Below are 22,129 nucleotides of genomic sequence, written 5' to 3'. Positions count from 1 at the left end.
ACGCAGATTCAAACGCTGGAGGACTTGGAAATAATTTTTTCTAGCCTGTCTCGAAGAATTTATTTAAACGCATATCCCCTCTTTTCGAAAAAAGAAACGCCCATGAATAGTCACTTCTGAAAGACCTCTCTGTTTCTCTCATAGAAGAGCTTTCAGAAAAATCAAAAAGCGTTGAAAAATCGCACTTTCTTTGAAACAATTATATGAACAAAGAGATAATTTTAATTACGTTATTTACAGGTGTTATTTTTTATTTTAATTTTATTGTACAGGCATTTTTGTTATGCTGCTGCTTCAGTAATGATTTTGTCACAAAAAATTTTTTATATTTTCGTAGAAGAAACAAAGTTATGTAAAATAAAATTTTATAATAAAAATTTTTTACTATATAAAAACTTATTCTACGGGTGATAAATTTTTATTTACGCTTTATAACTTATTACAACTGTATTTACGTCCTGTAGAAAAATTTTTCCTTGTATCCTATCTAATCTTTTCTAGAAGTTTCTAGATATTTTTTCGTGTGATTACTTAACAAATAGTTTTAGATTACTGAACAAGTTTGAACTTGTATTATTTATTAATCTTAAATATTAACTGAAAACGTTCAATTTTTCCTTTTCTCTCCTTCCTTCTTTCCATCCTAAACTCTGCGGCGCCATAGCTCTTGGTGTTCACTGCCATACGGATATATAATAGATAAATAATTTCTCATATTCGATTCTTCTCGATTCTCACACTTTTATCGATGTATATAATAACTTGCGAATTCCCATATTTTCCGTCCATTAAGAGTTAACATCTTTTTGTAAATACTATAAATATTATATTTAGCTGTAAGAAAATTGTACAAAACATTTCTGTAGCGTAAATAAAAATGTTATTTATCTTAAATATAACCTGAAAACGTTCAATTTTTTCCTTTTCTCTTCTTCCTTCTTTCCTTCCTAGACTCTGCGGCGCCATAGCTCTTTCAATCTCCGATAGCGTATCGCCTCCGATGACGACATCGCGTCTACCTGCGTTGCATGACTCGACCGGCGCGGACAATCATGTCCGATCATGAACGCTTCGTATTACGTTTGTATATCTTGATAACTGATAATTCCGCACTAGGTGATTTTTCTTTTTCAGCAAGAAGGAGAGACGCGGGCGACGCGCTCGCTGCAGTTCGAAGTTTTTCCGTAAGGACGCTCGAAGGCGAGAGATACCGTATGTCATGCGATATTTTTCGATTTTCCACAGGGCTGGGGGAGAAGGAGGAGGAGGAGGAGGGGAATGCAATGGGACATCTCTGCTGTCTTCGGCGCCCGATATTTTACCAGCTGCTGACACCTCGGACATCTTGTTGACTTTAATATTGCTCGTGTATGCGAGGAATAATAAGCTTATCCGCGCTCCGGGGGCCCACCGCGGCGGCCGCATGCTCGCGCTAGCGTTTCCGGTCGGCGAACGAGCGAAAAGTACCGCGGCCAATTAGCTGATAAGCAGCCGCGGAATCGACGCGAGTAAGCGTATTCGCGGAGGTGAGCTCGCGTCAGCGTTTTTGAGCACCGCTGCTTACGAGCTTGTACGCGGTGCTCTATGCATGCTTATGCTAAAAATAAGATGTTCGTCTAACGCGCGGCTATCGCGCAATATTACTAGGCGATAAAATTTTTTATGTTAATAGTAAAGAAGAGGGGAGGAAGAGGGGAGAGGTGATTAATAGGAAAGAAGTAGGGTAAAAAAAAATATATTTAAGTTTTTTAAGGTTAAAACATTCTATTTATTGAAAATAAAATTTTTCTTTTTTATAAAACTAACAATTGCGCTTTAGTAAAATTATACGTACAATTTCATTAAAACCTAGCGAAAGCAATTCTTCGAATACAATATTAAAATATACGTCTAAAAATGGTAAATTATTTATTTGTGTTCGTACATCACGCTCGATTTCTTCAAAATTACCTCTAATTGTAAGTTTTATAATTTCACAATCTACGTAAGACGAGGGAAGTTTTAATTCTATTTCGTTAATCAGGTATTTGGAGCACTCGTTGACGGTGTCGGTAATGGGAATTAACCGTGCCAAATGAGCGTCCACACATCTTGCGATATCTTCCAGGCCGACAAAAGTAGTTTTCTGCATCACAATGGCGACGCTGTACGTTTTTGCTTCTTCAACGGGGCTGCTCCTCCGTCTCGTTATTATTCGCCGGTTGTCCCGCATTTTCCTTATAACTCACTATCACTGCCCTTGTTCCGTAAGCGGTTGTGAAGCCGATGGAAATATTGTTGATAATAATCGGACTTGGTTTGGATTTTTGATTCTCGCACAAATACTGCTTCATCTGCTCCATGCTGATTTGAAATTGCTGCCAGGTGTCGGTGTCGAGACATATTCCATCTGCATAATTGCCTGTTAATTTTACAATCGGTACAAAGCAATTTTCACTCGTCGCCTGCAATCCCACATGAATCTTCTTAGTATACGATGCGTTAAGCCCGTACGTCGTCGATAATAATAAATATCGCTGATCGTTTCTTCTATCGAAGTCGGTCTTGAGGCCCGATTTGTTAATATCACAAACGTGAGTAGATTTAACAAAATCGGTTAGCTTTTTCCGTTCACTGGATACTTTTTTTGCGGCGGCCATTTTTATCACTTTTTTACCGAGAACTAGTTGAACACTGGTCACAACAACGACGAATACTTGTACCGAAGCCGAAATGAAGATTTCGAGCAAACTCAAATGAATAAAGTTCCGCGTTTTCTCGCCTTACTTATATACTGAAATATAAGGAAAAGAGGGGAAAATATGCAGCTAAATAATTGAAAAACAACGAATTCCCATATTTTCCATCCATTAAGAGTTAACATCTTTTGTAAATGTTATAAATATTATATTTAAATGTAAGAAAATTGTACAAAACATTTCTGTAGCGTAAATAAAAATGTTAAATTTAATGTAAATGTTAAAATATTAATTTTAAATATTACCTGAAAACGTTCAATTTTTTCCTTTTCTCTCCTTCCTTCTTTCCGTCCTAGACTCTGCGGCGCCATAGCTCTTTCAATCTCCGATAGCGTATCGCCTCCGATGACGACATCGCGTCTACCTGCGTTGCATGACTCGACCGGCGTGGACAATCATGTCCGATCATGAACACTTCGTATTACGTTTGTATATCTTGATAACTGATAATTCCGCACTAGGTGATTTTTCTTTTTCAGCAAGAAGGAGAGACGCGGGCGACGCGCTCGCTGCAGTTCGAAGTTTTTCCGTAAGGACGCTCGAAGGCGAGAGATACCGTATGTCATGCGATATTTTTCGATTTTCCACAGGGCTGGGGGAGAAGGAGGAGGAGGAGGAGGGGAATGCAATGGGTCATCTCTGCTGTCTTCGGCGGCCGATATTTTACCGGCTTCTGACACCTCGGACATCTTGTCCACTTTCTCTCTCTCTCACTCTATTTTCTCTCTCGTTTTTCCAGCTCGTCGGAACCAATCAAACAGCCGGCCACTATAGGACAAACCAATCGGAGCGCTCGGTCCCCGGGGCCGGAGAGAGCTACTCTTCGCTTAAATGCCACATCTAACTCTCACTCTTGTAAGATTTCAGTTAGCCCACCGCACTAGGACCCCGACCAGAAAAGCAGAAGACCCAGGTTCCAGCCCGAGTATTTCCAGCCCAGGAAAAATAAAAATAAAAAACTGCCTCGTGCACGTCCACGACTCCCCACTCTTAAAAAATTTTAAAATTAAAAATCGCCTCGTGGACGTCCACGAGTCCCCACTCTTTTTTTCTCAGGTACCTGCCTAGGGGGACAGGGGGGGATGGGATCACAGCGGGGGGCTGGCGCCAAGGGGGAAAAGGGGGGACATTCCTGTCTCGCTATAGTGGCCCCTATACTACTCATTTTATTTTAGGGCACCCAAAGTTTTTTTTACGTCATTTTAATCTTAACCTTTTTTGTATCGGGCTTCTAATAAAGCTTACCCTAAAAAAATTCTTTTTAAAAAAAAATAAAAAAAAGACGCGAAGTACACACGCTATGTGAAAAAATATTTAAATAAAATCATTTTAAATAAAAATATTTTTGTCTAAAATAATTATTTAAATTTTCTACAAAAATAATGATATTAAAAAATTGCGCTAAAAGAACAAAAATGTATACTATAAAATTTATTCCTTTTATTATTATTTAAATAAAAAAAATTTAATCAAATACTTTTGTTTGAAATAGTTATTTAAATTTAAATTTCCTACAAAAATAATGATATAAAAAAATTGTTCTAATTGAATGAAAATTTATGTTGTAAAATAATGTTGTAAATTTTTATTTTATTATTTCCAATATTAAAAAAAATTATATTTAATAAACTGCATAATAATTAAAGTAATAGTATAGCTAAAATCAAATTATTTTATAAATAACTAAATGTACAATATGCACACATTTAAGACTTTGAGATATAATTTATTGAAGGAAAATTTTTCGCAAACTTTAAACCGCGTAAGACAAACTTACACCAAAACAAAGTATAAAAACTTTGGCGTGCCCGGGTAACATAAAAACGTGTACATTTTATAAATATGTACATTATTTTGATTATTTTGATAATAAATGTGAATGATAATACATGTAGATAATATATAAATGTAAATGTATTTATAAATCAAAATTTTAGACTCATAATTATATATTTTTTTTGACACACTTTGTATAAAACTTAATAAAATTTTATATAAAATGTAAATAAATTAGATAAAAATTTGCTTTCAAATTATTCATTCTGTAAAATATACTTCGCAAATTAAAAGAATCTAAATCGTGCTAAATATTAATTATGCATTGATAGCATATATACAGGGTGTCCGGCATCATCCGTCGTGTGCAGGTAGAGCAGGCAAAACTGAGGAGAAAAGTCCTGTATAACTCCTGTGTAAGTCCCCATTTTTTTCTATAACGCTTAATAAGAGAGTTATTGAGTGAAGTCTGGCCTATCATCACCGATATTTAGCTGGACTCTTGGTCGGTGAGCCGCGCGCCTGGTAGTGTGCGTGAGCGCTCAGATGTACGATGATTCACCGACCGGCTGAAGATCGGCGATAATAGGCCAGACTTCACTCAATAATAACTCTTTTATTAAGTATTATAGAAACAAATGGTACAGGATTTTTCTCCTCAGTTTTGCCTGCTCTACTTGCACACGACGGGTGATGCGATTGACGCCGGACATCCTGTATATATATATATATATATATATATATATATATATATATATATATATATATACATATACATATACATATACATATACATATACACACACACACACACACACACATGTATATATATATATATATATATATATATATATATATATATATATATTAATATTGTTTATAAATGATAATATAGATAATTCGTATTATGTTATTCGTATTATGCTATTTATATAAAACTCAATAAAATTTAATATTATATATAAATACGTAATATGATGTTTTACAACACAAATAAATAAGAGACAATATGTTTTAATCCAGGCACGTCAAGTTTTTATACCTTGCTTTGGTGTAAGTTTGCTTACGCGATTTAGAGTTTGCGAGAAATTTTCTTTCAATAAATAATATCCGAGGAGGCTTCGTTTGCTTACATTCCCGATTGCCTACAACTTCGTTTGCCTACAACGTTTTGCCGACAGCTTCAATTGCCGACATTCCCGATTGTCTACAGAGCGATTGTCTACAAGCATTATTGTACACATATAAAAATTAAAAATACGAACGTACGTTTGTATTTTTCATCACATGTCATTATTGTGCACATACACATTGTACACATGATATTATTGTGCACATACATATTGTACACATGACATTATTGTGTACATACACATTGTACACATGACATTATTGTGCACATTGTACACATTCGTATGATGTTAGCCGACGACTAAAACTTTTTTTAAATAATTATGTGTGAAATCAATTGTATTTCGTTTGTAGATGATTGTACATTTATTTTTGTTTGTTAATTTATAATTACTTTTTAATTAATTATTTAAAGTTTGAAATATACCAAAGTATATGCATGGACAGGAAGCACGCGCGCGCGCGCATGCGCACACACACACACGGAGCGGGGGCCTTCGGCTTTCATCCCGCACCCACCCCGCCGGTAGCTGGGTGGACCTTGCTTTACATTGTAATACAATTGATTTCACACATAATTATTTAAAAAAAGTGTTAGTCGTCGGTCAACGTCATACGAATGTGTACAATGTGTATGTGCGCAATGACATCATGTGTACAAAACGTTAATATGAATTTTTGATATTATGTGCACAATAATGTCATGTGTATAATGTGTATGTGCACAATAATGACATGTGTACAAACGTATGTTTGTATTTTTAATTTTTATATGTGTACAATAATGCTTGTAGGCAATAGCTTTGTAGGCAATCGGGAATGTCGACAATTGAAGCTGTCGACAAAACGTTGTAGGCAAATGAAGCTATAGGCAATCGGGAATGTAGGCAAACGGGACCTCCCGAATTATATCCCAATCTTGGATGTGTGTATATTGTACATTTAGTTATTTATAAAATAATTTTATTTTAGCTACACTATTACTTTAATTATAATGCAGTTTATTAAATATAAATTTATTTTAATATTGGAAATAATAAAATAAAAATATTTTATAACATAAATTTTCATTCAGTTAGTTTCATTCATTTTCATTCAAGTTTCATTCACAATTTTTCAATATCATTATTTTTGTAAGAAATTTTAAATTTAAATAACTATTTTAAACAAAAATATTTGATTAAATTGTTTTTATTTAAATAATAATAAAAAAATAAATTTTATAGCATACATTTTTATTCTTTTAGCGCAATTTTTTAAAATCATTATTTTTATAGAAAATTTAAATAATTATTTTAGAGAAAAATATTTGTATTTAAAATATTTTTATTTAAATATAATATTTTTCACATATCGTGTATACTTAGCGCCTTTTTATGTTTTTTTAAAAGGTAATTTTTTTAGGAATATCATTCTTTTTTTTTCATCAAAATACAACAATTCTTTTTGCTTATTATAGATATCTGGATCCTTCAAATTTTTTATTTATTCTTAAAAGTAACGGATAATTACAAATTAGTGTATCAGAAATATACATTATTATTTATAATCTATACTTCTAAATTTTTTGATGAATAATCGTTGTTATTCATGTAGTTTTATTATTAATTATAGAAAAAATAAAAAAATTACGGACAGGTCGTATTTTTTTATAATTTTTAAATTAAAGAATAAATATATTAACTTAAATATAATAATAATATAACTATATTTAATATAAATATAATATTCTAAGAATAATATTCTTAATAATATAATAATTTTATAACTTTGTAACTTTTAATATTATTTAATTAAATTAATATTGCATGACAATTGTTTTGCTATATATATTAATTTGATTAGTCGGCTTTTGATACTTTTTATTCTATGTGAAATAAATCATCTAATAATTTTCAAACTTGATTGATAACAATTGTTAATAAATTTTCATAAGAAACATTTTTTACAACGTAATTATAACTGCATTGCATTATATATATACTATACTCGTTTATATATATTAGAATCTTTAAAGATAGAATCTGGCCACTTAATTAGTTTCGGAAAAACATGGCAGCAATGTATACATATCTGAACAAGTGTAATGCAAAGCAATTATAATTGTGTTATATAAAAAATATTTTTTATGCAAGTTTTATTAACAATTGTCATTAATCAAGTTTAAAAATTATGAGACGATTTATTTCATACAGAATAAAAATTGCCTGTACCAAAAGCCGAACAACTAAACCAATATACAATAGCAAAACATTGGCCATGCATTCTATAATTAAATAATATTAAAATATTAAAAATTTCAATTTTTATTATATAGTTTATATTTTTTATAATATCGTATTTTATTATATCTTAGAAAATTATATTAAATATAGTTATATTAATGTTATTTAAGTTAATTTTTTAAATTTTATAATTTAAAAATTTATAAAAAAGTACAAGTTGTTCGTAATTTTATTATTTAAATAAATATAAATTGTTTGTAATTTTCTTATTTCATTTCTTTTTAAATTATTATGTTTTCCCTAACAATTTCTTGGTTCTGCCATGTTTTTCTAAACTTTGTTTCGACCAATAAAAAGGAACACGCACTATGGCTAGACTCAATTCAGACTTGCACAAATGTAAGCTTTTAGTTTAGATGCGGTTACTATGATAATTTTTCAATCAATCGATCGCTAACTGCAGAGCGTTGCAAATATAACTCAGAGCAATACTAGCGCAATCTTTCGTCAAAAGCAGTAAAAGGACTTGAAGTTTTATTTTATATTATATTATATATATTGTTGATGATGCCATCGACGTTTCTTAAACAAAATTTTCATATTTTGAACTTTGCATCGTAATATCTTTGATCGTAGATCATGTAAAGCAAAAATAAAAACATTTCCCTTATACAGGATGTCCGGAAACTTTTGACACACCCAAAGTGTGAAGGTAGATTAGACCAAACTGAGTCAAAAAGTTGTGTACTATTTTGCAAAATTTGCGATTGTTTTTGCGTTATTAATTAAAATATGTGAGCTAATGAGCGCGTGAAAAACGATAGGCCGGTATTGGCAGATATGTACGACGGATTACTTGTGTACGTTTCTTAGCAATGAAAGCATCATTTAAGAAAGAGGTGACTGCGACTCTATTTCTCGCTTAGATGATGCTTTTGTTGCTAAGAAACGTAGGTAAGATTATTTGTAATAAAATTTTAAAATTACTATTTGTAATAAAATCTGAAATATAATAATGTTATTTTTTATATTATATATAATATTTATTTGGCACATAATAGTGTAATCTTTTAATAAAAATAAAATGTATTTTAATTTTTTCGAGAGAATCTATAATATTTCTATAAATGCAAGATTGATTTTATGACAAATATTATTTCAAATTACAAATCTTTGCAAACTAAATTACTTCTAAGTACTTGGCTACTTAATTATTGATTTCTCATTTAGTTTTTATTTTTTTATTTTTAGGAAAAAACTTTTTTATAATTTGTTTTTCAAAGGTAAATATTTTTTTAACTTTTTGTTGCGTACAAGGGATATTTTCTATGTACTTGGCGAACCGTTTTTTAACTTTGTGAGGTTTTTTTTTAATAGGATATCATTGCTTTTTGTAAAAATTTTTTCTGAAATATATAAAGTATTACATTATTTAGTATATACAAGGATATGACTTTTTTAAGATTTATTTAATAAAAATAATTTTTTTTTAGTAGGAATTATATAAACAGTACCAAATTGAATAATATATCATATTGAATTTGAACAAACACAATCACAATGTGTCTTAATGCTCAATCTCTTATCACTTAATAGGTTTTAAAAAACAATATAATTTTATTTTTATAAATATAATTTTAATACAAAAGTTAAACTGTATAATCAATAAGAATAAATTGTGTAAGTGAATAAATATTAAAATATAGAAAGCAATAGAAAGAAAATTTTGTTTATTACAAAGCAGATTGACTTGTTTCATATTCATATATTTAATATGAATATAAAACAAGTCTATCTTATTGGATAAATGCATACACACAAACAGTATATAATTCTTTTTAAAATGTATTCTAGTAAGAGATAAACAGAAAAGATCAAATAATTTTAGCATTTACTGATTTATTAAATTTGTTTATATATCGCGAAATAATACACAATAAAAAAAAGTGATTAACGGTTATTAAGAATATTGCAAGGAAGAAAAATGATTTTTTCCAGTCAATGTGATATATTGAGCAAAATTAAATTAGCGAAACTGAGCAAATACTTACACTTGAAAATCAGTACATTATCAATTAACATATTTGTGATAAATACATTGTTGGAAAATGATTATGGAAGCATTGAAGGAATATTTGGAGATTTTGACTGACCATGTTTTTGATAAAGATAAATTAGTAATTATACACACGAACGCGCATTTATGCCTAATGTGTATTTATATTTTATATATAAATAAAATTAATGTATAATTAATATTTTTAGATTAATTTACTAATGGCTAAACAATGAATTTACGTTAATATTAAAATAAGTCTTGTAGGAATTGCATCAAAAATAGCATATCACATTGAATACATGTTTTTATTAATTAACTTTATATAATGTAAATAATGAAATGATAAAATTATATCGTAGCATTTCTACAGTGTCCATAAACATTTTCTATATTTGTAATTACTCGCAACTTTTAATTCTGGAAATGTGAATTTATTTATACTTTTATATAAATAAATGAAATTAATGCATAATTCATATTTTTAAGTGACTTACAAAGCACTAAATAATTAGTTGCATGTTTATGTTTATTATAAATAAACAAAAATAAATCTTGTGGGAATTCTATAAAAAATATTACAATATTACTATTATTAAATATTACATATATAGTTGAATTAAAAGCATGAGAATTAGAACCTAAATTAGAAATATTAAGCATTAGTCAAAGACAAGAAATAAGATAATAGTTTTGTTTGTAAATTATATAATAAATGTTGTTTATTTTCTTGGATTAAATATTTTAAAGACAAGATTAAGTTTATTTAACTTTTTGACAATAGTTTTTGATAATAGTTGAATTAATTTTTGTTAAAGCAATGAGAAATGTAAATGTAAAAATTAAAGGTTTATTCGGATAGAGAGCTGCTTTATGCAATATAATATTATCGGAGAGCATCAGAATATCTGTCATTGACAAAAAGTAATTCAAATTTGGAAGAATCAAATTTGGAAGAAGAGTCGATGATTGATGCTCAATTACAGACTTTATTAGATTAGAAGAGAATCTAAAAGTTTATAATAATTTTAGCTGCATTGATTAAAACAGAAGTTTACAATGAAGCTTTAAAAATTGTAAAACATGTTTTGAGGTATCAATTATAAAATGTTAAAGCACTACTTAGAAAAGATGTTGCAAAATCCTAATCTTCTTTTTATTTACTATATTTAATATTTTTTAAAAATGAGTTTAATTATCTAATAAATATATTCTTGATTTATATTTCACATATAGAAAATTCAAATCTGCATATATATATATATATATATATATATATATATATATATATATATATGTATAATGTGTGTACCATAGAAACAGTATTGAAACACAGAAAGAAATATGCGAAAGCTTATGTTATCTTTCTCTCTTTCTCTCTCTATTTAATTCAAAAATTAAATCCAGAAATAAAGGTTTACTATAGATTTTACTATAGAATTAATAACTTTAAATAAAAAGAAATGCTAAAAACGCAGAAAAAGAAAAGTACCTACATCTTTTACTTAATTACTTACTCTTATCATCTGCTTTTATATCCTTTTCACAATTTCTAGTATTTTCAACTACATCTAACATTGTGCAATATAAGTTTCGCGTCTCAATATTGTTCGTGCAATACGCACAATTGTATATACACACATATTAGAATTTTCCATATGTAATATATAAATCAAGAATATGTAAAACACATTTTAAAGAAATATTAAATATAATAAATGAAAAGAAGATTAGGATTTTTGCAACACCTTTTCCAAGTAATGCCATAACATTTTGTAGTTGACACCTCAAAACATGTTTCACATTTTCTAAACCTGCATCATGAACTTCTCTTTTAATTAATGCACTTGTCAAATTATTATAAACTTTTATATGACTTTTATATGTAATAACTTTTATATGGTACTGTAATAAAATCTGCAATTCAGCATCACTATCCAATTTTTCCTTCTTATTTAGATTCAAATTTGAATTTCTTTTTGTCATGACAAATTCTAATGCTCTCCAATACACATTATATTATAAAAGACAGTTCCATACAAATAAACCATTAATTTCCATGTTTATGCCTCTCATTGCTTTAAAAATATAAATTCAACTATTATGTCAAAAAAGTTAAATAGATTGTTCGTTTCTAAAGTATTTCGTCCAAGAAAATAAATAAATAACACTTTTATTATATAATTTATAAACAAACTTATTAGCTTATTTCTCTTCATTGACTGATACTTAACATTTCTATTTCAAGCTCCAATTCTGATGCTTTTAATTCAATTGTATATGTTATATTTTTGATAAAATTTCCACAAGATTTGTTTTAATATAATAATATAAGCATGCAACTCGTTGCCTAACCATTTATAAGTGACCTAAAAATATCAATTACACATTAATTACATTTATATATAAAATATAAATAAACATTCACATTGCCAAAACCAAAACCAAAAGTTGCGAGTAATTACAAATACATAAAATGTTTGTAGAGATTATACAGAAATGCTTTGATATGATTTTATTATTTCATTATTCTATATGAAGCCAATTAATAAAAATGTGTATTCAAAGTGCTGTTATTCATGTGCTGTTACTTTTATGATATTTTTGGTAAAATTTTTACAAGATTTATTTTGCTATATTAACATAAATGTATTGCTTAATCATTTAGTTTAACTTAAAACTATTAATTATGCATTATTAATTGCATTTATATATAAAATGCAAATAAATATTATATACAGGATGTCCGGCATCAATCGCATCACCCATCGTATGCAGGTAGAGCAGATAAAACTGAGGAGAAAAGTCCTGTACTATTTTTTTCTATAACGCTTAATAAAAGAGTTATTATTAAGTGAAGTCTAGCCTATCATTGCCGATCTTTAGCCGGGCGCACGTCGGTGAGTCGCGCGCCTCGTAATGTGCGAGAGCGCTCAGTTGTTACAGTGGGGCACTACTACCAGGCACGCGGCTCACTGATATGCATCCAGGTAAAGATCGATGATGACTGGCCAGACTTTGCTCAATAATAATTTTTTTATTAAGCGTTATACAAAAAAATCGCACAGGGCTTTTCTCCTCAGTTTTACCTGCTCTATCTGCACACGACGGGTGATATGATTGATGGCGGATATTCTGTATATATGAATGCGCGTTTGCGCGTATAACTATAATTATTATAGCTTACTGTTTTAAAAACATGGCCAGTCAAAATCTCCAAATATTCTTTCGATGCTTCTATAATCATTTTTTAACAATGCATTTATCGCAAATATGATATTATGGCAATTAATAATGCACAGATTCACTCCAGTAAACATTCATTCAGTTTCACTAACGTAACCTAACTTTGTCAATATAACATCAATTAAAAGAAATCACTTTTTTTTCTTGCACTATTCCGCGTTATTAATGATTTTTGTTTACTTTAACACTTCTCTTTTTGGTTGCACTATTTTGCAATATTCTTATCACTTTTAGTTTCTTCATTATATTATTCCGCGATATATACTCATAATATTTGTTATCCGCACAATATATACTTTTAACCTTACATTATTATCTTATACATATGCACTTATACAACATTGTCTCTCAAGCCATATTTGCACACTCAAGCGAATAATCGTACATGAGCCCTGCAAACGTGCCTTGAGGGATAAAATCACTTTGCATATGCGTGCGAGCATACGTATGTAAGTCTGAAAGTTGAAGAAATAAATCTCAGAATTCTGAACGAATACGATTATCATACTTCAGGATTGACTGTACCAATCTTCAAGCTGGTCGCAATTGAAAGCTTGCATCCACATTATATAATAAAAGTGCCATTAGATTTATGATTACAGCTTTAGTTCCTGAATTATTTTAATCGAAAATTTATTAAAACGATTATAGAATACATAAAACTCCAGATAAGCTACTTGGTAGCGCCGCGACTCCTGTACGCAGGCAAAACTCTTGACGAAAGAATCTTTTTTTTCTATAGTTAGCGTTTTTTTTATGAACTTGGCGTCGCGACGCTACTGCGTCGCTTGATTCACTTTATTCCGCTGTAGAAAATTATTCAACTTATAAAAAAGTTTCAGACAGTAATTGTAGAAAATTTCTTTTTCTATAATATTGATAATAAATATTTTCGTTGTAGAAGTAATCAAAAAGAAATATTGCAAAAAAACTGGGCTCTTTGCCTATTTTTTAAATATGGTGTGACGAGCGGTGAGGCAAAAACAAAAAAATTATTTAGGATCCAAAACTACACGACTCTTTCAATTTCAAAACTCCTGGATTTAATGTAAATTAAAGTTACTTGTTAACTGGGCCAATATGCCTGTTTAAACATTAGCACTCTGATCAATTAAAACTTATTTGATAAATCTTTTTTCATTAAGCATTGCATATACTATAAGATTTTTTTATTCACTTTTTATCAAGAATATGACTATGCACTTAATGGTCATGAATTAATTGACGCTTTGTATATTGAGTATCAGACTGATATCTATTAAATTTAATTATCGCACTGAGGGACAAAACGATCATACATTTTCGCTGGCTTTGTCTAATGTAAATGCGGACGGATATAAATGTCACGTTTACATATACAAATATTGTAATGACATGCACACATACAAGTATTATACATATTATACATATAATAGTTATATCTTTATGTTAAAATATGAACACCGGCGAAACTCTTAGTATATGCCTAAGAAATCTTTACAAATCATTCAATCTAACTATGATTACACTTTTTTTTTCTTTCCATAAAAATACATCATTTCCCTTTCTGTTCCTCTTTTTTTGCTATTTCTGTAAAATTAAACAATTAAATTTAAATATTGATTTAATCACATAAAAAAATTATTATTTTTCTCTTATTATACTTTCTTTTTCTTTCTCTCATTATAACAATAAGCCAAGAATAATATACAATGTTATTGTACTATTAAAAAAAATGCATTTCATACACTAAAAATTGGATTATTTTCAAACCGCTGAAACTCGATGAAAAATCATCATAGACATAAAATTTTAAAGCTTGAAGTTTCAAACTTAATTAAGTCATTTGAAAGTTACAGATGACATTTTTCAAAAGAATGTTTGATAGAAAAGTTTCACATTTTTTTTGCATAGAATTCGAATCTAAAATAAAAAATTCCATTAAAAAAATATCACTTTCGGTCTTCATCGCCCATTTTACCGATCGGAAGCGGTTGAAAATATTATCATTTGATAGAACATATCTAATTTATAAAATAGATATTTTTTTCTCTTTCAAACCATTTCTTTAATTTTTAAAAATAATTTTTTATGGTAAATTTATTATTATATATATAAAATAATAAATTTACCATAAAAAAATTATTTTTATATATATATATATATATATATATATATATATATATATATATATATATATATATATGTATATATATGTGTAGTGTCGGTTGCAATATCGATAATACATATATTTTGATGATAATATATATATTTTGCATCAATAATATACAATATACAGATTTTTTAAATTTTATTAAGCAATATATGTAGATCTCACGTAATCAAACCTACACATTACTCTGACTGACGTCATTATTCGTTAGGAAGGCTTCTTTGAATTTATAATTTGCGATAAAATTAAAGACAGAATTCTATTTATAATTTCATGCGTCACATATTTTAATGTATACATGTATCCTAATATATATTTTTATTTGTATTTAGCGTGTTCAAATATTTTCTGCATTGCATATACAAAAATTATAAATAGCATTTTGTCTTGATTTTGTCGCAAATAATATGTTGTTTAGAAAGCTCTTTATTTATACCGGTCAAATATCGGCTCACGTGAATTCGAAAGTCTTAAGAAATCGATGTTTATACATGGTGTTCCAAAATTAAATGTCAAAATGTTATGAAGATCGATAAAAAAGTTTTAGAGATTTACTTGTTTTTGCTTCGTTTTGAAAAAAATCGCAAAAAAATTAAAAATTTTTCAGAAAACTTAAAACATTAAAATTATTAGATTTATTGAAAAGTATCATGGCATAAAAATTATAGAGATGGAATTAAGAAAAAGAGAGAATTAAAATCTTCCTGATATAAAATTAGAGGATTATAAATAAATATCGTGATAATAAAAATTATTGTATGTATCTTGTTTACATAAATATTTATTACTTAAATAAATATAATAAATAAATAAAAAAATGAGAGGTTTTTTAATTTCAGTTTACTTATTTATTTATTTATACTCATTTATTTATGTTGTCACTTTCTTAATGATAGCAGAAATGTAAAACATTAACTAAAGTAAACAGGATATAATAATCTCGCGTTATCACGTATTTATTTATTTACAATCGTCCAATTTTACTTTAGGAGGACTTTAATTCTCTCTCTTTTCATAATTCCATGCTCTATAATTTTTATCTCATGATATTTTTTGATAAACTTAATAATATTAATGTTGTTTTATGTTGAATATTTTATTGTATCCTTTATTTTGCAATTTTCTCCAAAATGAAGCAAAAACAAGCAAATTCTTACAGAACTTATTTCCTTAGTTATCGATTCCCACATCCTCATTCACGAAATCTTGACATTTAATTTCAGGACACCTTCTATAGTTAGTAATATTTTAAACGGCACCTTTTTTTTGATTAATATACATTTATAATGAAAATATACAACGATAAAATACTTGAGAGATGTGAGAGTAGCACGGAAGAGTGTCCTGTGTGCACTATATCAATTAACACCAATAATTACGGTGAAAGTTCTTTCCATGCCCACTTCTCTATAGATATAGATGCGTGTATTACTTATATGATTCAATAAGATTCTTTAATCGAAAAAAATATCAATTTTTACAAATTTAAACAAATTTTTCATAATATTAAAACTTTTTTTTTAATGTCACGTTTATTGTTTTTTCGCGTTAGGGGACAATTATAATAAAATCAATATTATTTTTTTGATTGTTCTATTTAATCGGTTTTGAAACAATAATACATTTACGCAAATTACGCAAGCTAAGAAGATTTCTTTTTATCTTTGTTGAATAAAAATAAATTTTAGAATCGCCTCAAAACTCGGAAAACTGTTGTGCTATAACTTTCCGCATGTAATTTTTATTGCAGCACGGATAATAGATCCACATTTTTATTGTTTTGTTTTGAAACTATATTGACGTATGTTGCATAAGTGATGTGTATTGGAAAACATGCGGTTTGTATATAGATATACGGTGACATATGTTATTATTTCTCGTCTGCTAATGAAAGTTTTGATTTCATAGGAAATATACACAGGACATAGCGAAAGTAAGAAGTAGCGACAGAAGGATATTTAAACTAGTCTTTATGAAATGTATCTAAATATATTTTGTTTCAATTTAATTTCTCATTAGCAATGCATTCAAACGAATAGCAAATTGTTTGCTCACCTGGCTCGAAGACGTTATCGTCATTCTTCTTGTAAATCATGGGCTTGGCATATACCGCAACTATCACAGCGACAAGACAAAGGATGATAGTACAGAGAGTCCTCATGTTTAATTGACCGTGATTAGTTGTTGAATTCTCTTTATTTTTCTAGGAAATTTCTCGAAAAAGATTTCTCTGCGTAAATTTGATCGCGAGAAACACCTTACACGGTGGTATTTGATACAATACTATGCTTGGCGCACATTCTCCATGGACCCAAGCAGATGAAAACATGAGTGGGGAAACTTGGAAATAAGGGAACTGGCGCAATCCATGGAAGATCGCGGTTATGCGATTGTGGCAAATCCGCCGCATAAGTTAATATTATAGCATGCTAGTACTAGAGAGTGAGAAGGAAGATCATCGTAACAAACACTTTAAACAAACATTTCTTTCTTATAAGAGAAACACATGAAAATTCAACTTTTATCGGCGAAAATGTCGCATCGCTCGCAGGATCGATCTTTATCTATGATAAACTGAAAAAAATTTATTTTTTTTCCCTCTTTTGTCAGAAAACTGTTTAAAGTTTTTATTTTTATTATAATCTGATTCTAATGTTTGCACTATAAACATTTAACACAATCGTATTACATCCGTGGAGAAAAGTTCATAATATTCTAAAGATATTTTAGTAGTTAGCGCGATTTAATTTATATAATGTCTTCCTCTCAAAAATGAGTAAAAACTATTTTGAACACTTATTCGTCATGATACGCCTACACAGCTTAATCTGCAAGAGTAAACTGTGACAAAAGCAAGATGCTCATGCCAAGGAACGTCAAGGATTTGTGTTAATTATTCTTTACATATGTCATTCGTTTCACCGCCAACGTACACATATACATGGAAAATAAAAAAAGATATAAAATTACAAGCAAAATACATCAAACTTAATTTTTTTATTACGTATATTAATAATTTAATACAACTTAAAGATGCAAATGAATAAATTAATTATTTACAATATTTATTTAATTTAAAAAAAATATAATGAAAATAAAAAAAAATATCAACGATATGATACTAATTACAAATAATTTGATAATTAACAGACATGACAGAAATATAGTCTTGGTTTAACAATTAGGAATTGGGTTAAAAAGTGAAAGGATCTAGTTTGGAGGTGAAACGATGATAGTATATATAACTTTATTCGGGCTTTCTATTCATGACGACAGTTTTGCTCGTAGACATTTTCTCTATTTTTTGCCAACCTGTGGTTGTTCAAACTAAAAATGAAAAAAAATGAAAATAGTTTGAAAAATAAATATCAAAAACGCATCAATGGAAGTAGTCGATTCCTTCTTTTGTTTCTTTCCTTATTAACGATTTTTTTTACATTGCACAAAGAAGGAAAATCCCTAAAGAGATATTGAGTTAGATTCATTGCTAATTGTACTATTTTTATTGAGCTATAAGCTATTATATGACTATTTCTCTAACATATATCAAAATAATGATTAATTTTCAAAAATTTGTAGAATTCTTTTTCTCTCATATTACGATAAAATGAGAGAGAGAAAGAATCTCATAAATACAATTCGATGAAAGTAAGTTGACTTAAAAATTAAAAGCCATAAAAAAATTGGGAAAATCCTGTTAGTACACATCCCGATAGCACACATTCAAACATATCACTAATGTTTAGGATAACTAGCACAATTAATGGATCAAAAGATTCGTACTCAATTGGCCAATTGACAATATAGGCTATTAGATTCCGCTTAAAAAAATTACTTTAAAAAAAAAAATAGAAAAAGAGCGCCAAGTCTACGTGGATCTAAGAAACTAATGTGTATAAAAGCATTGTTCTAATATACATTTAATCCTCTAAAAAATAATTGTAGTTGCTCGTTGTAAATTACATATTTTTGTTTAAAAACAATTAAATGTGTTATGAATCAAAAACACCAATTGATTTTTCTAATTATTTTATGTATAAAAGTATTGAGGTAAAATCATTGAAAAGTGAAATTTATGAAATATTCCATATCCCTTAAGCAAAATATTAGTAGTATGACGGCAGATTGGTAGCAGATTTAATCAAAATCTGTTAACAAACTGACATCAACTGCGTTTGCATTCAGCTAATGTTTTTCCGGCAGAATCTGCTAATATTAGTCGACAGATTGGCGGAAAAATTTGAGCAGACTTTGTTGACATAACTTGGCGGCAGATTGGCGGCAGAAACCGAGCAGAGTCTGCTAACATAATCTGCTGACATATTGACAGCAGAAATCAAGCAGATTTTGCAACTTCTAGACATTTATATAAAATGAACATTTAAATGGATTTAAACATTTAAATATTTAACATTTAACTTTAAACATTTAAAGAATCTCAAGTAACAAAATGACAATTAATTTTGGTCACAAAATAACATAAATAGACATCCTAAATTAGGTCTCATGAAATCCAAAAATGATGTCAATAATCGATATATCACTTTCACGGGACGTCATTTTCTGTTTTTCGTATTAATAATATATAAATATATAATATTAATGTAATAAATATGGGAAAATTTAAATAATTTAATTTGTACAATTAAAGATTTTATTTAATGAAATTTCTATTTTATATCTTAGATTTCTATTTTATCTTAGATTTCTATTATTTATATCATAAATAATAACTAAATAATTTTGCTTATTGAAACAGAAATTGTCTGAATAAATGAAATCGGACATTTATCTGTCCGATTTTTCAAATATCAGTTCAATATCTGAATTTTCTGTACGAGAATCGTATAAAAAATTGAATCGATAGAAATAATTATGTATGTTGTTAGCCGCATTTTGCAGGTTTCATATACGCTCATGACAAGAACTTGAATACGAGATATAGAAAGTGAATACTGTGTCGCATAGCGGTAAGCAAATAAACTGTTTCAATAAATTAGTGCAGATTCTGCTCGATTTTTGCTGCCAATTTGCTGTCAGATTGCGCGTGCGCAGATCTTGCTCGGTTTTTGCTGCTAATCTGATATCATGTCATGTTAGCAGACCCTGCTTGATTTCTGTTACCAATATGCTATCAAAATGCGCACGCACAGACTTGCTCGGTTTCTGCCGCCAATCTGACATCAAATTGCATTGCGCAGATCCTGCTCAATTTCTACTGCCAATCTGCTGTATATATAATAATTATTCTGTTCTATCTATTATATATATATATATATATATATATATATATATATATAATTCTGTACAAATTCTGCTTGGTTTCTCTGTTATTGATCTGTTGTCAAATTATGTCAGCAAGTTTTGTAATATTTCTGCTGATGTTCTGCTATCATTATTTGATATAACAGATTTTGTATACAGTCTGCAGTCTTTCTGTTGACAAAAATTTGTAGCAGACATTTGACAAAATCTGTTTGAACAAACTTGGCTATCTGGGTAGTTTATGTAAAATTGTGCCAAATTAAAATATAAGACATTAAATGTAAGTAGTACAGACTCTTTAAATTAAAAATTTCAAAATCACAATTAAAATGGCAAGTAATTGTCAGCACGGGAGTTAGTTCGCATACTTTAATATATTTGGTAGGATTGCGTTTAATTTTAATTTTTACACTCCGCTGAAGAAGGTCCAAAGCAAGGACAAAACATTCGTTAGTTTATGTAATATCATATTTGTAAAATGAAAATTTGGTTAAAGTATGCGAGAAATCAATTTATAAAAAAAATTGGGGTGATATTATTTAATTAAATTTATTTATTTAAACAAACTGGGTTGATTTTCATATAACTTTGAAAAAGAATTTCAGAATTCAAGATTATCAACTTTTTTTTCGATATCCTATAAATTATTTTAAAATTTCTCGTGAAACTTAAGAATAGAAATTATTTATAAATATTAATAGTTGTTATATATATATATCGCTAAATATATTGTATAAATAATAAATTTGGATATAATTTATTGTAATAATTTTAGCATATTTAAATTTTTTATTAAAAATTGATGAAATATTCACATATATACACACGCGCGCGTACACACATACATGCCATGCATTTACGCATACGTACGCACGCACATACAATGTGTGTGTGTGTGTCTGTATGTATACTTTCTTTTATACAGGGAGTCCCAAACATCTGTGATGTTCGTGAGCGGGTAGAGTATACACTTAAAAAAATGTTTTGCTGATATAAGTAAATTTCTAGGTGTTACAACAAAAATTTATCGCTATATTTCGTATCTTGAATATTATTAGTATCTAAAATATTGTTGGTCACATATAGAATTTATAGCAGCAATATTCTTGTAATATCTTCTAGAAAATTTAGGTCTCATTACCAAAGATTAATCACTGCAGTGAATAAATATGAGCTTTGATACTACAGCTAGAACGATCTTTGTGAAAAATATAGCTGCTAGTTATAATTGCAGCATCGAAATAATATAGCAACATATTCTAGATATCACAGCTAACTTAGTTTTATTATATTAGCTAAATTGATTATACAAGGTGTTCGGAGTCAATTACATCACCCGTCGTATGCAGGTAAAATTGAAAAGTCCTTTACGGTTTTGCGATTTTCATAATAATTATTGAGAAATCAATTATTGCGAAAATCATAAAGTAATAAAGGACTTTTCTTCTCGATTTTACCTATTTTATATCTGCACAGGACACAGATGATTCGATTGACTGGATAACTTTTTAACGAACCTAAAATACTAAACAAATGTATT

At 28.6% G+C, this 22,129-nt stretch overlaps 1 protein-coding gene across 1 annotated transcript in view; it reads right to left on the bottom strand.

Annotated features, from left to right (window-relative positions):
* The window catches only part of LOC126852303 (uncharacterized), a 67,046-nt gene extending 49,436 nt beyond the window's left edge, over positions 1 to 17,610 (bottom strand). Inside the window, exon 1 of the mRNA XM_050596967.1 lies at positions 17,380 to 17,610. Coding sequence (XP_050452924.1) covers positions 17,380 to 17,485 — 106 coding nt within the window. The 5' untranslated portion in view covers positions 17,486 to 17,610. The remainder of the gene's footprint in view (positions 1 to 17,379) is intronic.
* Positions 17,611 to 22,129: the final 4,519 nt, after the last annotated feature.

The sequence above is a fragment of the Cataglyphis hispanica genome, chromosome 10 (assembly GCF_021464435.1).
Source record: "Cataglyphis hispanica isolate Lineage 1 chromosome 10, ULB_Chis1_1.0, whole genome shotgun sequence".
In the NCBI taxonomy this organism is placed as follows: Eukaryota; Metazoa; Arthropoda; class Insecta; order Hymenoptera; family Formicidae; genus Cataglyphis; species Cataglyphis hispanica.
This window is presented reverse-complemented; position numbering and strand designations above follow the sequence as displayed.